This window comes from Protobothrops mucrosquamatus, unplaced genomic scaffold, assembly GCF_001527695.2.
Source record: "Protobothrops mucrosquamatus isolate PMUCROS unplaced genomic scaffold, P.Mucros_1.0 scaffold404, whole genome shotgun sequence".
Classification (NCBI taxonomy): domain Eukaryota; kingdom Metazoa; phylum Chordata; class Lepidosauria; order Squamata; family Viperidae; genus Protobothrops; species Protobothrops mucrosquamatus.
Window position 1 is genome coordinate 35,127 of NW_015386735.1, and position 21,074 is coordinate 56,200.

At 38.8% G+C, this 21,074-nt stretch overlaps 1 protein-coding gene across 1 annotated transcript in view; it reads right to left on the bottom strand.

Annotated features, from left to right (window-relative positions):
- Positions 1 to 21,074, bottom strand: part of ASAP2 (ArfGAP with SH3 domain, ankyrin repeat and PH domain 2) — a 91,186-nt gene that overhangs the window by 8,395 nt on the left and 61,717 nt on the right. The window contains exons 13-24 of the mRNA XM_015816154.1: positions 16,594 to 16,642; positions 16,084 to 16,250; positions 15,383 to 15,516; positions 14,538 to 14,632; positions 12,927 to 13,116; positions 10,220 to 10,305; positions 9,913 to 10,028; positions 9,235 to 9,302; positions 8,724 to 8,837; positions 6,408 to 6,660; positions 1,424 to 1,585; positions 294 to 453 (exon numbers count right to left, since the gene is read on the bottom strand). Of these exons, the coding sequence (XP_015671640.1) occupies positions 294 to 453; positions 1,424 to 1,585; positions 6,408 to 6,660; positions 8,724 to 8,837; positions 9,235 to 9,302; positions 9,913 to 10,028; positions 10,220 to 10,305; positions 12,927 to 13,116; positions 14,538 to 14,632; positions 15,383 to 15,516; positions 16,084 to 16,250; positions 16,594 to 16,642 (1,594 nt within the window). The remainder of the gene's footprint in view (positions 1 to 293; positions 454 to 1,423; positions 1,586 to 6,407; positions 6,661 to 8,723; positions 8,838 to 9,234; positions 9,303 to 9,912; positions 10,029 to 10,219; positions 10,306 to 12,926; positions 13,117 to 14,537; positions 14,633 to 15,382; positions 15,517 to 16,083; positions 16,251 to 16,593; positions 16,643 to 21,074) is intronic.

A 21,074-nucleotide genomic window follows, 5' to 3' on the forward strand; every position in this document is an offset into this window, starting at 1 on the left:
GTTATACCACGAATATTCTCTAGCATGACTTCAGTTTAAGCCTGATTTTTTTTCTCATCACAATAAGAGGTGATATCTAGACTGTTTTTCCACAATTTTCTTATTAAAGCTTACCCACTCCCACCCTCCATGCTTTGAAGCCTATCCTGCCAATGTCTCTTTTCTGCTCTCTCTTGTTCCTCACTTAACGACGAATTAAATCAACAGAACAAAACCTTCAAGAGAGCCATTCAGCAGAAACTACAAATAATTAGTACAGCTTAACATTCAGCCATGTGTATCTCACAAATTACCCAGAAAGAGGCTTTTTCTGAGATATTCGACTTGGAGGCTGTGGAGGAAGTGGTGGTGGCGCAGGTTTGGCCTGTGGTATAGTCGGTTGTTTTGACTGCTGGTTCAAAGCTTCAAGCCCACAGGCTGCCTTTGCAGCTGGAGGTGCTGAAGAGAGGAGATCTATAAAAATGCACAGACAATTATTATTCTGATGACGAATGCTGGAATGCTTGAAACGAGTCCCCCAAATAACATACTGCTTTAAAAGCTTTGCTTTATTTTAAAAAACCGAGAGATAATTCATCTTTTTTTTATACCAAAAATTAAGGCTCAAGACTCAGGCTACAATTCTAAATACACTTTTTGGGAATTCAGTTCAATTAAATAAGAATAGTTTTGCATATAAATGGAAGGAATTGACTTGTGAGAAGCTAATTGTACACGGTCTTAGTTGTTGGACACATTAGAAATGTTAAGTGGTCTCATTTGAATAGACTCACTTATGCGTATAGCCACCTGCAATTGGCTATATTAAGGTAGTATGGACAGTGCATTAAATATCATGAGTGTATTCACTCACTCACAAGCTCTTCAAAATTCTTTGTTTCACTGCAAGGAACTATGATGGCTGTCCCTTTGGAAAATCATACACTGAAAGCTAAACTAGCAGAAACCTAATTACTTTAAGACACTTACAGGATGTTAATTTCATGGCTGGTTGATATAGTAACCTTCCTGAGAGGTGTTTAACGTCTTTTTAAAACATTTATTTGTTCAATTTCTATAGCTGCCCATCTTGGCCAAGATCATCGCATTTGTAATAATATTTTCCATGAAATATACACAGCCCCAGTACAGTTTCAGAAGCAATCAATAGCAGACCATCCCAGTGCACAATCAAGATACTGAATAATATTGTATGCAGTCTTTTAAAATGTCAGGACAGTCTCAACTCTTTGCAAAGCTACCTTGGAAATACCATATCCTCAGCCCTGTTTGAAAGAAATTACAAATACTCAGAAACCACGATAGCCAACCTATGTTCACCAGAGAGAAAGAAGAGTAAGAATGAGTTGTGGAATGGACAGTCAAGGCCAACCATGATTAGATGTAGCAAAAACCAAGAAAGCAGCGGAAAGAGCAAACATACTTGTAGATGTTACACGCAATGGTGGAACAGGGGGGTGGACAGTTGGTGGATCTGATGAAGACCTTTGCCTGCTTATGCTTTCCATTCCTAAAGAATTTGTCTTCCACAGTGTGTTCGATGAAGGAGTTGTCTGAACAGCACTGCCAAGAAATGAAGACTGAACTAAAAAGAAAGGAGAACACTGTATTATTATTATAATTATAGTTGGCTGTGAAATGAGCAGCTTTACTTCAGTGGACTGGCTGCAATCCAGAAGTACGTGTATTTCAGATTTAAAGAAAGGTGGGGCCATTTCTGGGGCCCTGTTTGGACAGGTATAGCCGTCATGAATCGTGTGATACCTAGGTCTGGTTCAGGTATTACAAAGGCAGAATACCTCACATTCGAGGGTTCCACATGCCAGGCCAACATTGCTCCAGTAATGTGTTTTTTCTATAGATATTCATATTTTCAATATGAGCACCTGCAACACAAATGTCTTCACTGGTACAACTGTACTCGTGTCGGACTGTATTCTGAAATCGTGTTCATTTGCAAGAACAAACAGAAAAGTTACTGACGGCGTCACAGAGAGGGATGCAGGTCTGCATTCTTTTTAAATATTGGAACGGAGCTTCTGGATAACTGTGTGCCAGTTAGTCAATGCAGCTACTGCTCTATGGAGTCAAAACTTTCATCATACTTTCAAACAGCAATTTTCAACAGGGCACATCATCAAGATGTAATTATATTCCTTCGTCCAATTTGTTTAACACACTTTTAAAACACTGAATTATTGATGCGTTCATGCAGTTTTAGCTGATTCGGCCGGTAATATAAATCACACTATTTAAGGAAATGGATAAACCAGGCAACTGAATTAGGATGTACAGGGAACACAACTTTTTCTCTTATCCCATTTGATGAGCTGGAACTTTTAAATCTTCTGATATGATATGACAGCAGACAAAGGAATGATTAGTTGCTCCCACTTCCCATAATTTTATTTTTCACCTTTTTGTGGCAAGTCAGTTGCCAGATATGCCACAAAACAGATATATGTAAAGGGGCAGATGACAGATGAGGAAATGAATTGGCAAATCAAACAACTATTATGTTTCCGATTAGTTATCTTAGGGATTTCTGATCATGTCGCAGTTATACATGTTAATTGATGAATCACTTCTTTCCTGATGATGTAACAATCGCTAAGAAGTATTTTGCTGATAACCCCTGAACTGCAATAATTGGTTGTCAAAAAGCAGGAACAACAGCGAGAAAAGCTGCAGTTTGTTAGCTAATGAGGAGCAAAAGCAGCAGCCCCGTTTGCTGATAGGACCTACTTAGCTTGAGAGCATAACCTGCGTAAATCATAAAAAAAGGGAAAGGGACACCCAAGCTGATCTTGGCTGGGCCTATACACCCTTAAATGCTGTGATTTCATTTTAGTTATCTGTCCTCTCAAAAGATTAATTAATTTAAAGTTTGCTCCTAGGGGTACAGCACTATATTCTCTGACCGGAAGATGGACACGGTGCTGTTATACCACAAACTCTACGATCCCTCTCCTTTGGCTGAACTGGATGGCATTTCAGGAAATAGCTTCCTGTGCGTAAATGGGCACAACTTCCTCACCCTGTTGTATCAGCATCCTCCATTCAACAAGTTGGCTGTTCTGCCATGCCAACTTTTTTTTTGTTTGTGAAGGAGAAACAAGAGCTAAGGGGAAAAAAAAACCCACTTACATCAATCATCCATTTGTTTCAAAATGCCCACACCTCTGAAAGGCAATTCAATTTTCAAAGTGCTTTACTGTACGCCCCCCCCCCTTTTAAGCAGAACAAAATCCTGCAAAATCCTCATTTTATCAGAATAGTTGTCATACATTCTATACGATTTGGCGACAATATTCTCTTGAAGGGAGGGCAGAAAAAAATGTTAAAAATTGCAAAACAGAGACACGCAGCCAGCAGCCTCGGAAACACTTTCCACGTCAATCAGCTAAGGGATGTTGCTATTGCTCACAAGCAACCTACATATAGAACAGGAGTACCCAACCTCCGGGCTGTAGCCCTTTGAGAACCGGGACGCACAAGGAGCGGGCAAAGCTCAATTTGCGCAAGAGGCATGCTCGCACGCCCACTGCTTGCGCGGAACCATTCCCTCTCCCCACCACTGCCGCCACTACCAGTCCGCAGAGCCAGAAAGGTTGGGGATTGTTGATATAGAGCAGGGGTGTTAAACTGCTGGCCTGTGGGCCGGTTGCATCATGCAGAGGTCCCACCCACCCCAGCTCTGGCAATGCAAAAAAAGTCGTGATACATCGCGACATGTCACGTGATGCGGCAAGTTTGACGCCCGTGATATAGATGGAATATGTTTCCCAAGCTCATCTCTTGCAGTGACACACACAAACACAGAGCACATATAACTTCCACTCCATCAGTGGAAAGAGACAGCCGTGACTTTGACGCACTTAAGACCTCTGACATTCCTCAAGGATTAGATACACTTTTTATACACTTAACACTTGATTTACATGTAGGCCTCAACTTACAACCATTTGTTCAGTGACCATTTGAAGTTACAACAGCACTGAAAAAAAGTGACTTATAATCATTGTTAACACGACTATTACACCATATCCACGGTCAAGTAATCAAAATTTGGACGCTTGGCATGTATTTATGACAGCTGCAGTTTCTCTTCTGACAATGGGGAAGCCAGATTCAGTTAACAACTGTGTTGCTAATTTAACAACTGCAGTGATTCCCCTAACTGTGACAAGAAAGATCATAAAATGGGGGCAAAACTCGCTTAAAAACTGTCTTGCTTAGCAATGGAAATTTTAGGCTCAACTGTAGTCGTAAGTGGAGGTCTACCTGTATATGCTCAGCTGTTGTGAAGAAGAGGAAGAAGATATTTGAGTGCACATTCTTGGCATAAAAATAGAAAGCACACAAAGTCCTCCCAGGGAAAAATCAAAAGTGACCTTTAGATATTTTCAGCTATTAAACTTTTCTTATACTTTTAGATTTTAAAAATTGATTTCATTTCATCTCATTTCTAGAATAAAACACTGAACCAAAAGGAAGATCTTGACAAAAGGTTGAACTCTGATTGCTCTTATTCATAAATTATACAACACTGTAAATCAGATGTAATCCATTATGTGGAATAGTTCCAACTTGTAGGGAGTGAAAATTCTTTTTTTTTCCTTCTTGTTTCTTCTCTGTTCAGTTTCTACTTCTTCAGTTGAGCATTTGACCAAATCTAGAATATTATTTCCAAAGCCGACAAACATTTTTCCATTATTCTTTGTACAACTGATGCACTTACACTATCAAAGATAACCGCTAAATTACGGAGGCTCTCGAAGCGCAAGCCACATATGGCAGAAAATAATATCTACTGTTAATTACTACAAGGTCAGAACTGCAGAATTTGTCCCAAGGCCCAATTAGAGAAATTGAAATTTGGGGATATTTAGAACAGTCTAGTTTTGCAAGCTGCATAGCATACATCACATTTATTTTCAAAAGAAGCCATTTACACAGTACGTAGCCATTTGGACATTTAAATCAATAGGAAATAAATGGTAGATCAAAGGTCCTACTTTAGAACAGAGTTGTTGTTCACAGCCAGTGAACCCAAATTTCTACATTGAGAAATGATGTAAATATTTGAATCGTTGATGGAATTTAGTTCTGGCTTTTACATTCATTTGCATCTTCAAACAGCACAATTAATGGAACCACTTGTTGACGATATAAATTAGAAATCCCATGTGATATATCCTAATGCAACAAAAATCGTTAATAAAAACTTTACTACCGTGTTTCTCCGAAAGTAAGCCCTACCCCAAAAATAAGCCTTAGTTTTGGGGGGACGCACATGCCTAAAAATCAAGCAAGGGCGAGGGGGGTGGAGCTGCCCCACGCGCCCTGCAGCCTCTTACCGTTGCAGCCAGGCCTTCCTTGCCGGCCCATTGCTTCTGCGGCACCCCCCCAGAAGGGCTCTGTAGCCAAGAACCGAGCTATGGATTCAATTCATAGCTTGGTTCTTGGCTGCAGAGGCCTTTCCGGAAGGCCTCTGATGGCAAAATGCAGGCTGGAGCTCCATTCTCAGCTACAGAGGCATTTCCTTTGGCCACTGAAGTGGGCCGGCTGGGTGGGGCTGTTGGTGCCACTGCCGCGAGGTGAGACCATGGAAAAGATACCCCCCCAAAATAAGACCCGGTGCCTCTTTTGGAGGCAAAAAAAAAAAAGACCAGGTCTTATTTTCGGAGAAACACGGTACTATATGTTTGCTTTTACTGCCTGAAGCTTTTTTCAAAAATTAGGCCCCAATTCTAATATAGATGTCAACGCTGATAACATCGGATGTTCTTGCTTTGACAACATATGGAGATGCAGCCATTTTCCTTCTTATGTTTTACTCTTAGAATTAGAGTTAGAATGAGATGATATTGGGGGGGGGATGTGCATGGGAGTTTAGTTAGACATAACAATATTGTAACTAGGGTGAGAACCAAGGTTTTTTTGAAATAAGAGATGATAAGAAATGGCGGGTTGAAGAACTGGAGGGAAAGCCTACATTTCAAACTAATTGGAGAATGTGATTTATGACTGTTAATTAGAGGAGGGAATTGTGCTTTGATACTATGTGCTCAGGGGAGGGGAATTCAGATTCTGGCTTTGCCTATGTACCTGCCGATGCTATGCTGTTCGAATAAAGATTCTTTATGGTAAACAATGCCTCGAAGTTCTTTGAAGAGTTTCATCTGTCGGAACCATGACAATAGCATTTAATTTCAGCATACTTTTTTTTTCTCGTATCTATTCTGATTATTCTGAGCAGTTTAATGCCAAGTTAAAAGGAGGCAATGTATATTTTAACATTTATTTGGCCAAATTAACAAAACCCCACATCGTCAAAGGGAAAAAAAAAGAACCAAACAGTTTCCTGCAGTTCCTCATCTTGTAAAACACGAGGGCGTTAGTACCTTTCCCGATATTCCTGGGCGGCAAAGGAGGTGCGTTGGTAACAGGCGCTGCAGGCTGAGCGGGAGGTGGGCTGCTACTGAGGACGGCTCCATAGGTCTCATTTTGCAATAGGCTTGGCATGAAACCTCTCTGTTTGTCCTTGGCTACATTGGCAGCATCTCTTGCCAGAGAGGCGACATTAGGCTGAAGCTGGCTTGATCCTAGTTGATAGAAACTCACAGGTCTGTCCTCTCTTCGACTGGGGCTGGCTTGCTATAAAAAAGAAGAATCCAAAAAAGAGCCCTATTGTCAAATATTTTGTTCTAAATAATACTAGACAGGAAGTATTGGAGATTGGGCATCCTTTCACAATACTGTAACTAAGACGTTAATTTTAAATACTAGCAGTCCCCAACTTACAACAGTTTGTTTGGTGACCGTTCAAAGTTACGACGACACTGAAAAAAATGTGACTTATGACCGTTTTTCAAGTTACAACCTTTTCAGCATCCCCGTGGTCATGTGATCAAAATTCAGCCGCTTTGGTGACTGGTTCATATTTATGACCGTTGCTGTGTCCCAAGGTCATGTGATCCCCTTCTGTGACCTTCTGACAAAGTCAATGGGGAAGCCAAGTTCACTTAGCAACCGGGCTATGAACTTATCAGCTGCAGTGATTCACTTAACAATGGTGGCAAGAAAGGTCATAAAATGGGGCAATGTCTCACTTAACAACAGAAATTTTGGGCTCAATTGTGGTCTTAAGTCAAGGATTACCTGTACAGTTATCCAAGGATTATTTCAAGCTAGACCTGGGCATTTTATGGCCCTAAGTCACATTCAGCCCTTTGGCTATCCGTCTGTCCTGCATGAGATCAGTCGGAAATTAGAAATTGCACGTAAATAAGTGCATGCTGTAAATGCAATGCAACTGCATTGCTTTTATTTTGAAGCTGACTGCTTTTTAAAAAAAAATTATGCGTGTGCACGTGTGTACACCTTCACAGCCCAATTGGTTCAGCCCTCCACAACAGTCCCAATTTCTCATATGGTCCCTTGAGAAAATTAATTGTCCACCCTCGTTCCAAGTGGATATAATTCAAAATGTACCTCTCTCTCTTTTTTTTCAACTTATCCCAATTACAAATAAAGCAGAAACCTTTATAACGTGTGTGAGTGAAAGAAAACCAGTATACAAGCATGGAAAAAAGGAGCGCATGTCTAAGGCAGTGATGACAAACCTGCAGCCAAACAACTGGAGGGCAACAGGTGATTTATCTCTGCCTTGAAGACTATTATTATTTTTTGAATACACATTTCAGGCAGGCATGGATTTAAATTGTGATAGTTTGAATTACGGTTGGAGTTGAACTGGGGAGCTTGAATGAAAAGGACCCACGATCAAGTCCTCTCTCAACAAGAAACTCATTGGGTGATTTTAGGACAGTCACTATCTCGGCCCAACCTACGAAGGGAAATCTCTTTGCAAGTTATTTTTTAGTTCAGAAGAATAAGCATGATACAAATGCAATAATAAGACAAAGACTAAACTAAAGGTGATACATTTATTAATGTTAATAAATCAAACAGCTTATACATTAGAGTAGCTAATTTCAATTTTGTGTCTATGCTATAAGTACGGAACTCTGTTGTGGCATAAGGCAAATGAAGCTGGTAACATTCAGTCATGCCTTCAAAGTTGTGTATTAACAGCCCTTAATCTGATAAATGGGAGCTTGGTGAATGACATACCAACCACAGCAGCAATTTGTGAGTCTGTGACTGTATCATAATTTTGGACAGCAGTGTAATGGACAGGAAAAATTGCTTGCTTCTTATTTATTCCTTTTTCACCTGTCTCATTCATAATACAGGTAATCCTCAACTTACAGTCATTAATTTAATGACTGAAGTTACAACGGCACTAAAAAAAGTAATTTATGACTGTTTCTCACACTTACAACCATTATAGCATCCCCGGGGTTACAAGATTAAAATTCAGATGCTTGGCAACTGGCATGTTTTTATGATGGTTGCAGTGTCCCAGGATTATGTGATCACCTTCTGCAACCTTCTGACAAGCAAAGTCCATGGGGAAGACAGATTCACTTAGTAACCGTGTTACTAACTTAACAACTGCAGTGATTCACTTAACAAGTGTGGCAAGAAGGGTCGTTAAATGGGGCAATGTCTCACTTAACAACTCTCTTGCTTAACAATGAATATTTGGGGCTCAATTGTGGTCGTAAGTCGAGGACTACCTGTGGCCTATTACCTGGGAAACTAGAGGTATTTACGCGTGCTTCAATCAAATCACAAAGTATTCGAATACATACCTGCAGTTTTTCATCCACGTCATCGTCACTTTCATCTAGGTCTTCATGAAGTAACCGCCATTCATATTCTACGTGGACGTGAGAATTAAGCCTTCCAGCCAGAGCCTGAGCAAGCTAAAGAACCAAAGTTAGGTTTTAGGGAAGCTGGTCCATGTCAGTGACTTAAATTCCATATCTTTAAACAGACCTGGAGCCAAGTTATTTTCTATCCTTTTTTTTTTAAGTGCAAAATTATGTAGAAGATATTTGAAGAAATTTATAAAAGTTTTGAATGTGAAGACTTACTTATAGACCAAATAAAAAAAAACATCCAATTGAGGGACCCTGGTATTATTTAAATACCATTATGTGACACTAATTACTGTACTGTAATTCAAATGCACTACCTTCAGATAAGGTTGTGTATATATGGAACGGACTGTCCAAAGATATAATGGTTTACACATCTTGTGCCACTTCGGCTAATGTAAGGAAGAACAGGCTATACATTATATATAAATCAAAATCTTACCAGCTCTTCACAGTGTGCATGCTTTAACCGTTTAGCTATATCAAGTGGTGTTTCTCCAGCTTCATTTGCTATAAATCAATGAATGGAAAAGTTGGTTTGCAACTTTGTGTTACTAAAAATACAGTATAAGTAGCTTACAAAATGAAAATAACATTAGGAACAGTCTAGCCAAAGACAGACATATTAGTTGCTACATATTTTAACTTGCTTTCTTTAACATGGTGGCTCCATATATTTTGGGATGCACCTCTTACAGTATATCCCCTCGTCAGAGGTCATATTGGATGAAGATTAAGGGAACCAAACTATAAGACATATGCTGGGACATTGAGGGGTGGGGAGTTAATTTACCCATGGGACTAGTTCAGGTTTATTGCAGAGTGTCCACATTACAAAATATGATAATGAATTGAACATTTTTCTCACTTTATAGTCATATATTGCCATCTGATTCCTGTGACATTGGGTATGAGGCCACATAAAACTGTAATATTTTTATAACCATTGACTTAGCATTCAAATTTTCTATAAGTTTAGACATATGGCTCAATAATATATATTTATGTTTGTTCCCGTGTGTATGATTTAGAGTGTATTAGAAAGAGAACATAAACAGCAACAAATTTACCTCAGACCTTTATGTTCCTAACACCAAAGAGTACTCCTTTTTCTCTTTACCTATTTCAATTGAAGCCTTCCCTCTCAGAAGCAGTTTGAGGCACTCCACATTATCTGTTAAGCAGCAGTAATGCAGAGCTGTGCTGCCTTTACACGTCTGCTTGTCAAGATTGCCACTGCACAAGAGAAGAGAGAACAAACTTATTTGGCACAAATAGTATAGAAGGTTCTCCAAAGCTTGCTTGGTTTGAGTTATTTAGACAGTTGTTTCCATCAAACTTAACAAGTGTTTACTGAAAGGGTCCTTTCTTCATTTTTGAGTAATGAAACCGATATGCAAACAAGTGTTTAGTCATGAATGGCCCACCTGTTCTGTACCAAGAAGTCAACTATGTGAAGTGAAGTCCGATCTACCGATCGCACTGCAAGATGAAGGCCAGTTTCATCTTGTTCCTGAAAAAAAAAAAATGCCTTCTAACCAGTGCCAAGCAAAACATTTTTAAAAATAAGTTTTGAGTCTATGGTTTATTGTTGAACCATACAATTTTGGCCACTGTACTCAAATTTATTTTTCAGAATGATTTGAAAGCCAGATTTGAGTACAGTGGCCAAAATCAAGGAGATAATACAAAATTAGGAGGCATCCTCTGCTTAGTTTCCTTTGTGTTACCCTGGGTCTATTTTAGAGGATAAGCTGCTTGATCTCAGAAATTCTTATTTTGCTCTAATGCAGGGGTGTCAAACTGCTGGCCCACAGGCCGGATGCATCATGTCAAAACCGCACCCACCCCATTGCCGGCAATGGCGGAAAAAATCGCGATACGTCGCGACATGTCATGTGACGTTGCGAGTTTGACACCCCTGTTCTAAAGGATTTTATTAACAGATGTTGAAGGTCAGGTTTTCCACAATCATATTTTTTAAAAATGCCATCTCTGCTACCTAAATGTGATCAAGGCAGAGAACTAGCAAGGCTCAATTTATAAATTAAATGGTGGTGCTAGAAAGTAATGTTTGATTTGTAAGCTAAACAAAAAAGAGATTGTATATGAGAACCAGTTTGGTATAGTGGTGACAGTGTCTGCCTAGAATCTAGGAGATGGTGAGTTCTAGTCCTCCTTTAGGCATGAAAGCCAGCTGTGGGACTTTGGACCAGTTACTCTCTCTCAGCCCCGCTCACCTCATAGGGATAAAAATATAATAAGTGGACATAAGTTGAATTGGACAGTTTGGACTGAAAAACAAGAAAACTGATTAATCACTATGCATTACATAGTAATATACAGGATAAGATGCAAGATGCAAGGAAGGACCTTTAAACTGACTGATAGGGTAGTGGTACTAGGAAGAGTTGGGAGCCTCTGGTTGAGGATAATTAATTAACAAATTTAATGAATCATAATCCTAAACTATTAATATTCCAGATCATCTCAACATTTCAAGATCAGGGCAAACATTAGGGTGGCCAAGATTAGTTATGTTCAATCTAGAATACATTCTGCCCTTCAACATAGTTCTATCCCATTCTATAAATGGTCAGAACATTACTTCAAAGCCCAGGCAAAAATTACTATGAACTTTCATTCTCATTTCTCCCAAGACAGGATATACACATTTGTGTATCCATTTTTCCTGATATATAAAACAATGTTTGGAAATGTTTTCTATACAGGCTTATTCACAAAACTGCACTAATGGTTCTTAAAATGCTGAATGGTTCAGCATCCAAGAAAGCTGAAATTCAAATTCAAATGCAAACAACAAAATCCATGCCTAACCCAATGGAGTATACGCGATACCTATCCATTTGGAGAAGGATACAATATAATCTGTAACATTATTTACAATGTTTTATATTGTAATATTAAAAGCTACCAAATTAATATAGATGAGCTGAATTGTTTAAACAAAAACATGGGTATAATGGACACATAAGAATAGCGAGTGTTAATTGGTTATTACCATCTGAATAACTTAGCTTTATAGGAAAGGACAAAAAAGAATGTTTTGTGATGGTGTTGCTCAGCTGCAGCCATAGAAGACACAGAATCCAGAATAGTATTTAGCCAATTAATCTCCTTTCAGTGCAAGAATAAACAATAGAAATACATATCACTGTGCTATTATTCTCCTATATTAATCTGAGACTTGGTGTAGGGTTAAATGGTATTCTTTAACATATATTCAATCAACACAATATACATTTTACACACACACCCAAACTGAGTTCCTTAACTCCCTAGCAGTACCTACACTGTTTTCCTGCAGGCAGCATTGTGTGAGGATTCCCTATGTTTACTTATCAGAGACACGGTTACTGCAGATGGGAAGGGAAGGGAGGCTCAAAACAATAACTCGGGAAAGTGTCAACGTTGACGAGAAGGTGCCATAGAATCTACATCCACTCCATAAAGTTGGATCTTAAAAGTTATACCTGTCATGCTCATGGGGAGGGGGGGAGAAATATTTATGATTAGGTTTCAGTATGTGTTCAGTCCTCTCCTAAAGAAAATATTTCTATTATGAGGACCCAAATTGTTGGGGTCAATATGCTGACTTTGTAAACTGCTTAGAGAGGGCTGTAAAGCACTGTGAAGTGGTATATAAGGCAATGTGCTACTGTTAGTGCTAATTTTCATACTTCTGTTTAAAATCCTTAGTAACAAATGGAAGGACTGTTCTTTTATTCTTTTAAAAATTAACACAGAAAGAGTGGTAGTGAGTGAAATATATTTGCAAAATTAGAAACACCTAACAGAATAACAGAGTTGGAAGGGACCTTGGAGGTCTTCTAGTCCAACCCCCCACTCAAGCAGGAAACCCTATACCATTTCAGACAAATGGCTGTCCAGTCTCTTCTTAAAAATCTCCAGTGTTGGAGCACCCACAACCTCTGGAGGCAAGTCATTCCACTGATTAATTGTTCTAATTGTCAGGAAATTTCTCCTTAGTTCTAGGTTGGTCTTCTCCTTGATTAGTTTCCATCCATTATTTCTTTGCTTCTTCTGATCTAATTTCTAACAAATAGAGCATTGGTGTTCAAAACGTGATTAACAGAAGGTTTCTGTACATACATGACCATTTGCTAATGGAATTTTCTCCGTTAGGTCCACCCCGTCAGCATACACTTGAACAAGTCCAAAAATATCTCTTGCTCTGACGGCTTCACAAAGGTTTTGTAGCTTAGTCACATTGTCAGTGTATTTTTTCCTTGCATATTTTCTTTCAATATATTTGGCATTAATATAATCTTTTCTAGCATTCCTGAAATGAGATACGGCATACACTGTAAAATGGTGCACCATGAACAGCTGAAATACTTGTTCTGCAAAATATACGATATTCATAACTCTAATAAAAAATGCCTCATGTAAACATCATGGATTTTATCTGCAGCACTGTAATGACTTTTCCTCCTCTGACACATCTGTGAATGTGTTGTAGTTGTGAGCAGTGATTTATCCGTTGGAAAACAATGATCCAAATATGTGGCTAAAAATGCCTGCAAATGTTTTTCATTTCCCCAGCTATTTAAAACAACTGATAATCAATTCAACAGAAATGTTCCCTAATTATTCAAGGGAGATTTTTCTAGACTGAATTTAGGAAAAAAAAACATTGCTCTAATGCTCTTTTTTAGTTGAAGCCTGTTAAGTCTTGAAAGTTTAACAGTTTACTGTTAATATGAGATTAACTGAAAATCTGCTACAAATCCAGAATCGCCATGGTTGCACACTAGCAAGGGAATTCTGGGAGTTGAAATCCACATCTCTTGAAATTGCAAAGTTTGAACAACACTGCCCTAAAGCTTCCCATGTCCAAAATGTGCTATAGAAAGCTCCTTAACTCTCCTGAACTGATTTTGAATGTGGAAGGGATGCTGAAGTCATTACAAGAATAAGGGAAATTCTCTAAGCATATCATCCAATCCCAGTTGGTATGGGCAAAATCCAACAAAATTCTGCTTCTAAAATAGACTTTCTGTTCCCCGCCCACACATGCAATCTCCTGTGCGTGCTCAGACTTTGAAGACACTATACCTGCAAAGTGGAAAAGGAAATTCTGTCAGAAAAAAAAATGGACCAAAGTGATTTTAAGATTGCCAGGTGACCATTTATAGATTCCTAGAGGGGGGGAAAATCCCCCTCTCCTTGACACATCAGAATTTTTCAGCAATTAACAGAATCTTATTTCCAAATTAGTTTTCATAGTAGAGCTTAATTGCTATTTTAATATCTTGCATGCTGCCTTGGGGAAGAGGTTATTATTGGCTTTGGTTTATACCATTAACCAACAGTTATTACTAGCCGTGATAACAAGTATCACGTGACAATTAGTAGTAAATAATTATAGAAATTGCACAGGATTCAAGAACTTCACATGTTTCTTTTTAAAATAGTTTTGTGTGTTCAGATTGCAAATGGAGTTAGGCTTGAAAGCAGCTGGAGTAAGATCAGATGTCCCAATTCTTGGTTCATCTCTGTATGACTTAAAGACATTAACAGAACCTCTGAAAATGACCAATTTTCTCTTTTAGCTTTTCAGATCCAGAAGAGCCAAAAGAAACATCACTTTTAAGAGATTGCCCTTGAATCACTAAGTCAGAACTCATATTAACTTTCATTCACCCATTAAGCCACAACCAACACATGTATCACTCTGAACTTTCCATCTTTCATACTTACATATCGCTGCTTGGATTGGGTTTGACTAGTTCATCTGCTGGCAGACAAAATTCCATAATCTCATTAAATCCTGCATTCCCGATATTCTTAGCAAGCTATTAAGAAAAATGTCAACAAATCGTGTGAATGAACCCAGTGGCTACTTAAACCCAATACCTTCGATTTGAGGCATCAAAAAACCTGAACATTTAAATTTTCCAGTTATAAATTTTACTTTACAAGTAGTGTTTCTTTAACATTTCAATCAAACAAGCTAAATTAAACAAAAGCCCAATATTACCTTCTCCAGGTTTATTTGAAAATAGCATTGCTATACAGCGGAATTTCAGTTTTCTAAATCTCAATAAAATGACCTTTATACACAATGGACCAAGTTCATTTGCAATTTACATCATTTGCGTAATAATATCATCACAAAACTGAGTGATACCCACAAATATAATCTGTATTACTGCAAAGAGGAAAGTCCACTTTCCTGTACCAGACTTTTGTGAGGTATAGACATTCTCTTTCTCCAATTATTTGTTAAAAAGGCATTTTTAAGAAAATGTGTTTATTTTAATGTAATGCAGATGTTTTAAGGTGACATGTAATTATATGGCTTAAATCCCAAAGCTGAAGGGGTTTGCAATATATGTGTAAATGGATTTTCTCTTCTTCCCAGTTCTTCCAGCCTTCTATAGCTACATAGTAGAAATTCAGTGGATTTATAGTAGGAAAAACCACTTTAGTATGTTTTCCTCTCTGATAGAAGCTTGCTATGGGATGAAGCCTACAAAAATAGAAGACACTTATGCTGACTTTCACAGGGGTTTTGTTTTTTAATAGAAATATTTTTAATTTACCAGCAATTCAGATGTACCCAGCACATCTAATGTAAGTGACTGCATTCTGGAATAGTGAACACCAAGTTCTCGGTGTATTCCTGAACATTCAATGCAAGTCAAAATGCCCAAATTTGTTGAGAGCCATGTTGGATCTAGAAGAGAAAAAGGTATTAACAGCAATCACTCCGCCATTGGACGGGGTACTGAAACCATCTGTTCAAGAGACTTCTAACTCAGTTCTACTGGTAGCAATTAGACTGTTTTATTCATAGAAATGAAAATACTGTAAGGGCTATTTCATCATGAAGTACTTGGATTTATATATAAACACAAAGAAGCTAAATAACAAGGGCCTATTCATAATTAGTTTTCCTGGCTGATGCTACTTTTCTGACAATATTATAATTAATAGCTTTCCTTTATAACAGGGACTATCAAACCTGTTTCCCCCCCCCCCACTGCCTGATTCTCAAACTTAATTTTAATTAAACTGCCCAAAAGATTATATAATTTTTCCTAAGTATCCCTTTGTTTCCCTAAAACATCCTTGTTTGCCCTTGTCTTGTGAGTTCTCGGAAAACTATTTCATCCTACAGTATTTGTTTGTTTACTAAAGTCCTTGAGCTGCATGCTGGGGATCCAGGCATTGTTTTCACTGCTGCTTCCTGCTTAGACGGAAGAAGGGAAAAGACAGTAATTTTATGAGATTTTAAAGTCACCTTGTGCTCCACAGTCACAACACATGTCATTTCCAGGCATTCTTTGCACATCAGATATTATTTCTTTTGTCAGTTCTTGGACAATGTTGTTTTCTCCTGTGTTATCATCACCTTTGAAGGCATTGTTTAAAGCTTCTTCTTTACTATTCTGCAGTACAGATATCCAACTTGAAAAATAAAAATATATATTATGGCGTGACATGGAACTGACAGTTTGCTACTATCCTCACAGAATGAAATGTAAATAAAGACAGAAGTTTTCAAAGGTTGAGGCTAGGCTACCAATAAAATAACAGAGAATAGATAAATTGCTTTCAAGCCATTTTTGTAGGGACGGATTAGAAATCACATGAAAAGAAACTGAGAAATAGGAAATATGTTATAAAACCTGGAAATATCTCTGAAATGAGATCATAAGCACAGTTTCAGTTTCAGTTAGTGACAGCTTCATTTAATGAACGAGATACAGGTCGCGAAATGAGGACTACCTATAATATTAATGCAACTTACATTTGACAGTCCTGTTCATCCTCTCCTTGGAAATGATACGTTCTGTCATCTATAAAATAATAAAATTTATCATTGTTCTATCTACTTATTTGTACAAATAAATATGTATGTTACTTATTCAAATTACATATTTTAATGAACACTTAATTGACTCACTTATTAAAAACTGATCTCATAATTGGTATTTAAATCACTGCCCTGTGATATATTAAACAGGATTAAAATTAATAAGAACCTTCAAGTATAGGATTAAGCAATCGGGAGGCAATTTGTTCTGCTACCATTTCATATATAAAAGCAAGTATTTTTTCTTTTTAATCTCGCTCAGTCAGCACTAGCTAGAATAAACAGAGATTAGTACACATTTTACAAGCCATTCTCAATAACATGTTGATTATTTTTCCATCCTGTTTCCCATATATCTGGAATATGAGTATTTTGGGCCCAAGAAGAAGCGCTCCCGTAACAATACAAGTAGTCCTCGACTTACAACAGTTCAAAGTTACAACCACACTGAAAAAAGCGACTTATGATCATTTTTCACAGTTACAACCTTTGCAGCATCCCCATGATCATGTGATCAAAATTCAGATGCTTGGGAACTGGTTCATACTTACGACCGTTGCAGTGTCCCAGGGTCACGAGATCCCCTTTTGCGACCTTCCGACAAGCAAAGTCAGTGGGGAAGCCAGAATCACTTAACAACCGGGTTACTAACTTATCAACCACAGTGATTCACTTAACAACAGTGGCCAAAAAGGTCGTGAAATGGGGCATAACTCACTTAACAAATGTCTCACTTAACAACAGAAATCCTGGGCTCAATTGTGGTCGTAAGTCGAGGACTACTTGTAGTTATTTGTAATAACTGTCTTGCCAGGCATTACTGTGGTTTTCTTACCTAAATGGATATTTGTTTAGATCAGTTATACTGTGCTTTCTTTTCATAAAAGTTCCTTCTAACTCACTTGAAACATTTTTTTTAAATCCATTTTTACTATCAACCTTGACTGCGAGTGGATGGTAGTCCCCAGTCTTGCAACTAAAGTAATAACAAACGTCCAGCAAATTAAACATTCAATTCCTCTTCAGAAATTCCAACATATGAACCTCCCAGTTCCATATCAAGCATCTGGGTTAAATAAGTGGAGAACACCATAAAAACAACACTGTTTGCAGTATCTATCCTCCACACAAACAAACATCATATGGGTAATGCCTTCCAAAAGGAAACTGTGCATCTTTTAATCCCTTATTTTTTTATAAACAATGCAAGGGGGGGGGAGGAGAACATAATACTACTTCTCCTATTTTCCCCACAACTGCTACCTTTGAGGTGAGCTGGGCTGAGAACAACACATCAAAGTCACTCAGCTGACTTTCATGCCTAAGGTAGGATTAGAACTCCTGGTTTCTAGCCTGTTGCCTTAACCACTAGACCAGGGGTAGGCAACCTTGGCTCTTTTATGACTCGTGGACTTCAACTCCCAGAATTCCTGAGTCAGCATAGCATAGCTGACTCAGGAATTCTGGGAGTTGAAGTCCACGAGTCATAAAAGAGCCAAGGTTGCCTACCCCTGCACTAGACCAAGCTGGCTCTCCTAGGCCTTGAAGGAAGATCCTCAAGAAGCTGCCATTGGACCCAATGATCTTGGACAATTTTTGTCTAATCTCCAACCTTCCCATTTTAGGAAGGTTGTTGAGAAAGTGGCTGGGCTTTAGCAAAAGAGGATCCTGGGTGAATAATAATGCTCTACAGTAAGGCTAGAATGTAGATAAGATGTCTATCTTTGTGTGCTCCTTGATTTCTCAGCAGTTTTCAATACCACTTATTGTTGTACCAGCTTTGACACTTGGGAGGGGGAGACGCTGTGCTGCAGTGGTTCTCTCTTCTTTGTGACTGACTCCAGTCAACATTATCAGAGGGGGAGACAGCGAGTCCATGGACTCTCACATGCAGGATGCTACAAGGTTTTATATTCTCACCCCTTTTGCTCAACACCTCCACGCAACTTCTGAATGAAGTCATTAGTTCAAAGTTAAGTATCATCAGTATGCTGATGATATGCTAATTCCATAGTAGATATAAAAAAAAATCTACATGCCCCTGTTAAAATGCCAGGTTTCTGAGATACAAAAAAAAAATCAGACCAAGCTAAATCTCTTCAGGATTTTTTTTTTCACCTTTAATATAACATAATATAAGGTGTACAATTCAATTGAAAAACAAACTGAAATATTTTAGGGAGCAACTGTACATCTTAGACCCACCTAATGCTGTCAAGGTTCTGTGCCAGGAGCTGGAGACTAGGTCTGGCACGGGAAGAACTGACTCCAGCTCAACCCTAAAAAGACTGCATTGGGTCTAGGGATCTTCTACCTTTGGGTCTTGGATGGGGTCACGCTTCCCAATTTGAGACTGGTGTGCACAATGAGGGTAGTGTTGCAGAGTGCATTATAGGAATCTGTTTGTGAGATGACTACGGCATGAATGATGAATGGACCTCCTGGCCCAGGATGGGAAATACAGTAGAGGCACCTCTGTTTGAAGAGCAGGTGGTAGCTTTGGGCAAAAGGGCCTTTGCAGACGTGCCTATACTGTATTCCCCTTCCTGGACCAGGAGGTCCTCCCATCATTCATGCCTTAGTCATCTCACAAACAGATTCCTATAATGCACTCTGCTCTTGATAACCACTTGGTAGGGATGAAAAAAAGATTTCTTGCAAAAGCAAAATAAGGTGACTGAACAGCAAGGGAAAGTTTCTCAAGCACTAAATAACAGAATGAGTTAACGGGGCCAACATATATCTTACTTTTATTATCACATTTACGAACTATCTTAAAGATAAGTTCATATAAATCTTCCATCCATCCCCACTCCGAAAAAAAGAGCAGGTGACAGGAGAAGNTAAAAGAGCCAAGGTTGCCTACCCCTGCACTAGACCAAGCTGGCTCTCCTAGGCCTTGAAGGAGGATCCTCAAGAAGCTGCCATTGGACCCAATGATCTTGGACAATTTTTGTCTAATCTCCAACCTTCCCATTTTAGGAAGGTTGTTGAGAAAGTGGCTGGGCTTTAGCAAAAGAGGATCCTGGGTGAATAATAATGCCCTACAGTAAGGCTAGAATGTAGATAAGATGTCTATCTTTGTGTGCTCCTTGATTTCTCAGCAGTTTTTAATACCACTTATTATTGTACCAGCTTTGACACTTGGGAGGGGGAGACACTGTGCTGCAGTGGTTCTCTCTTCTTTGTGACTGACTTCAGTCAATGTTATCAGAGGGGGAGACAGCGAGTCCATGGACTCTCACATGCAGGATGCTACAAGGTTTTATATCCTCACCCCTTTTGCTCAACACCTCCACGCAACTTCTGAATGAAGTCATTAGTTCAAAGTTAAGTATCATCAGTATGCTGATGATATGCTAATTCCACAGTAGATATAAAAAAATCTACATGCCCCTGTTAAAATGCCAGGTTTCTGAGATACAAAAAAAAATCAGACCAAGCTAAATCTCTTCAGGATTTTTTTTCCACCTTTAATATAACATAATATAAGGTGTACAATTCAATTGAAAAACAAACTGAAATATTTTAGGGAGCAACTGTACATCTTAGACCCACCTAATGCTGTCAAGGTTCTGTGCCAGGAGCTGGAGACTAGGTCTGGCTGGGGAAGAACTGACTCCAGCTCAACCCTAAAAAGACTGCATTGGGTCTAGGGATCTTCTACCTTTGGGTCTTGGATGGGGTCACGCTTCCCAATTTGAGACTGGTGTGCACAATGAGGGTAGTGTTGCAGAGTGCATTATAGGAATCTGTTTGTGAGATGACTACGGCATGAATGATGAATGGACCTCCTGGCCCAGGATGGGAAATACAGTAGAGGCACCTCTGTTTGAAGAGCAGGTGGTAGCTTTGGGCAAAAGGGCCTTTGCAGACGTGCCTCTACTGTATTCCCCTTCCTGGACCAGGAGGTCCTCCCATCATTCATGCCTTAGTCATCTCACAAACAGATTCCTATAATGCACTCTGCTCTTGATAACCACTTGGTAGGGATGAAGAAAAAGATTTCTTGCAAAAGCAAAATAAGGTGACTGAACAGCAAGGGAAAGTTTCTCAAGCACTAAATAACAGAATGAGTTAACGGGGCCAACATATATCTTACTTTTATTATCACATTTACGAACTATCTTAAAGATAAGTTCATATAAATCTTCCATCCATCCCCACTCCGAAAAAAAGAGCAGGTGACAGGAGAAGAAGGGACATGTAAATATCAGCAAGTAACGAAGGATCAGAATGTTTGCAGCCAGTGAGGGAAATTTCAGGAATCAACAGAAACAGGTTGGGATGGAAGGGAATAATGAATAAGATAAATATTTTAGCTCATTAAGGGAATAAAGGGTTTAAATTGATACAGGCAGTCAATGATTTATAACCAGTTGCTTAGCGACTGTTTTAAGTTACGACAGACCCAC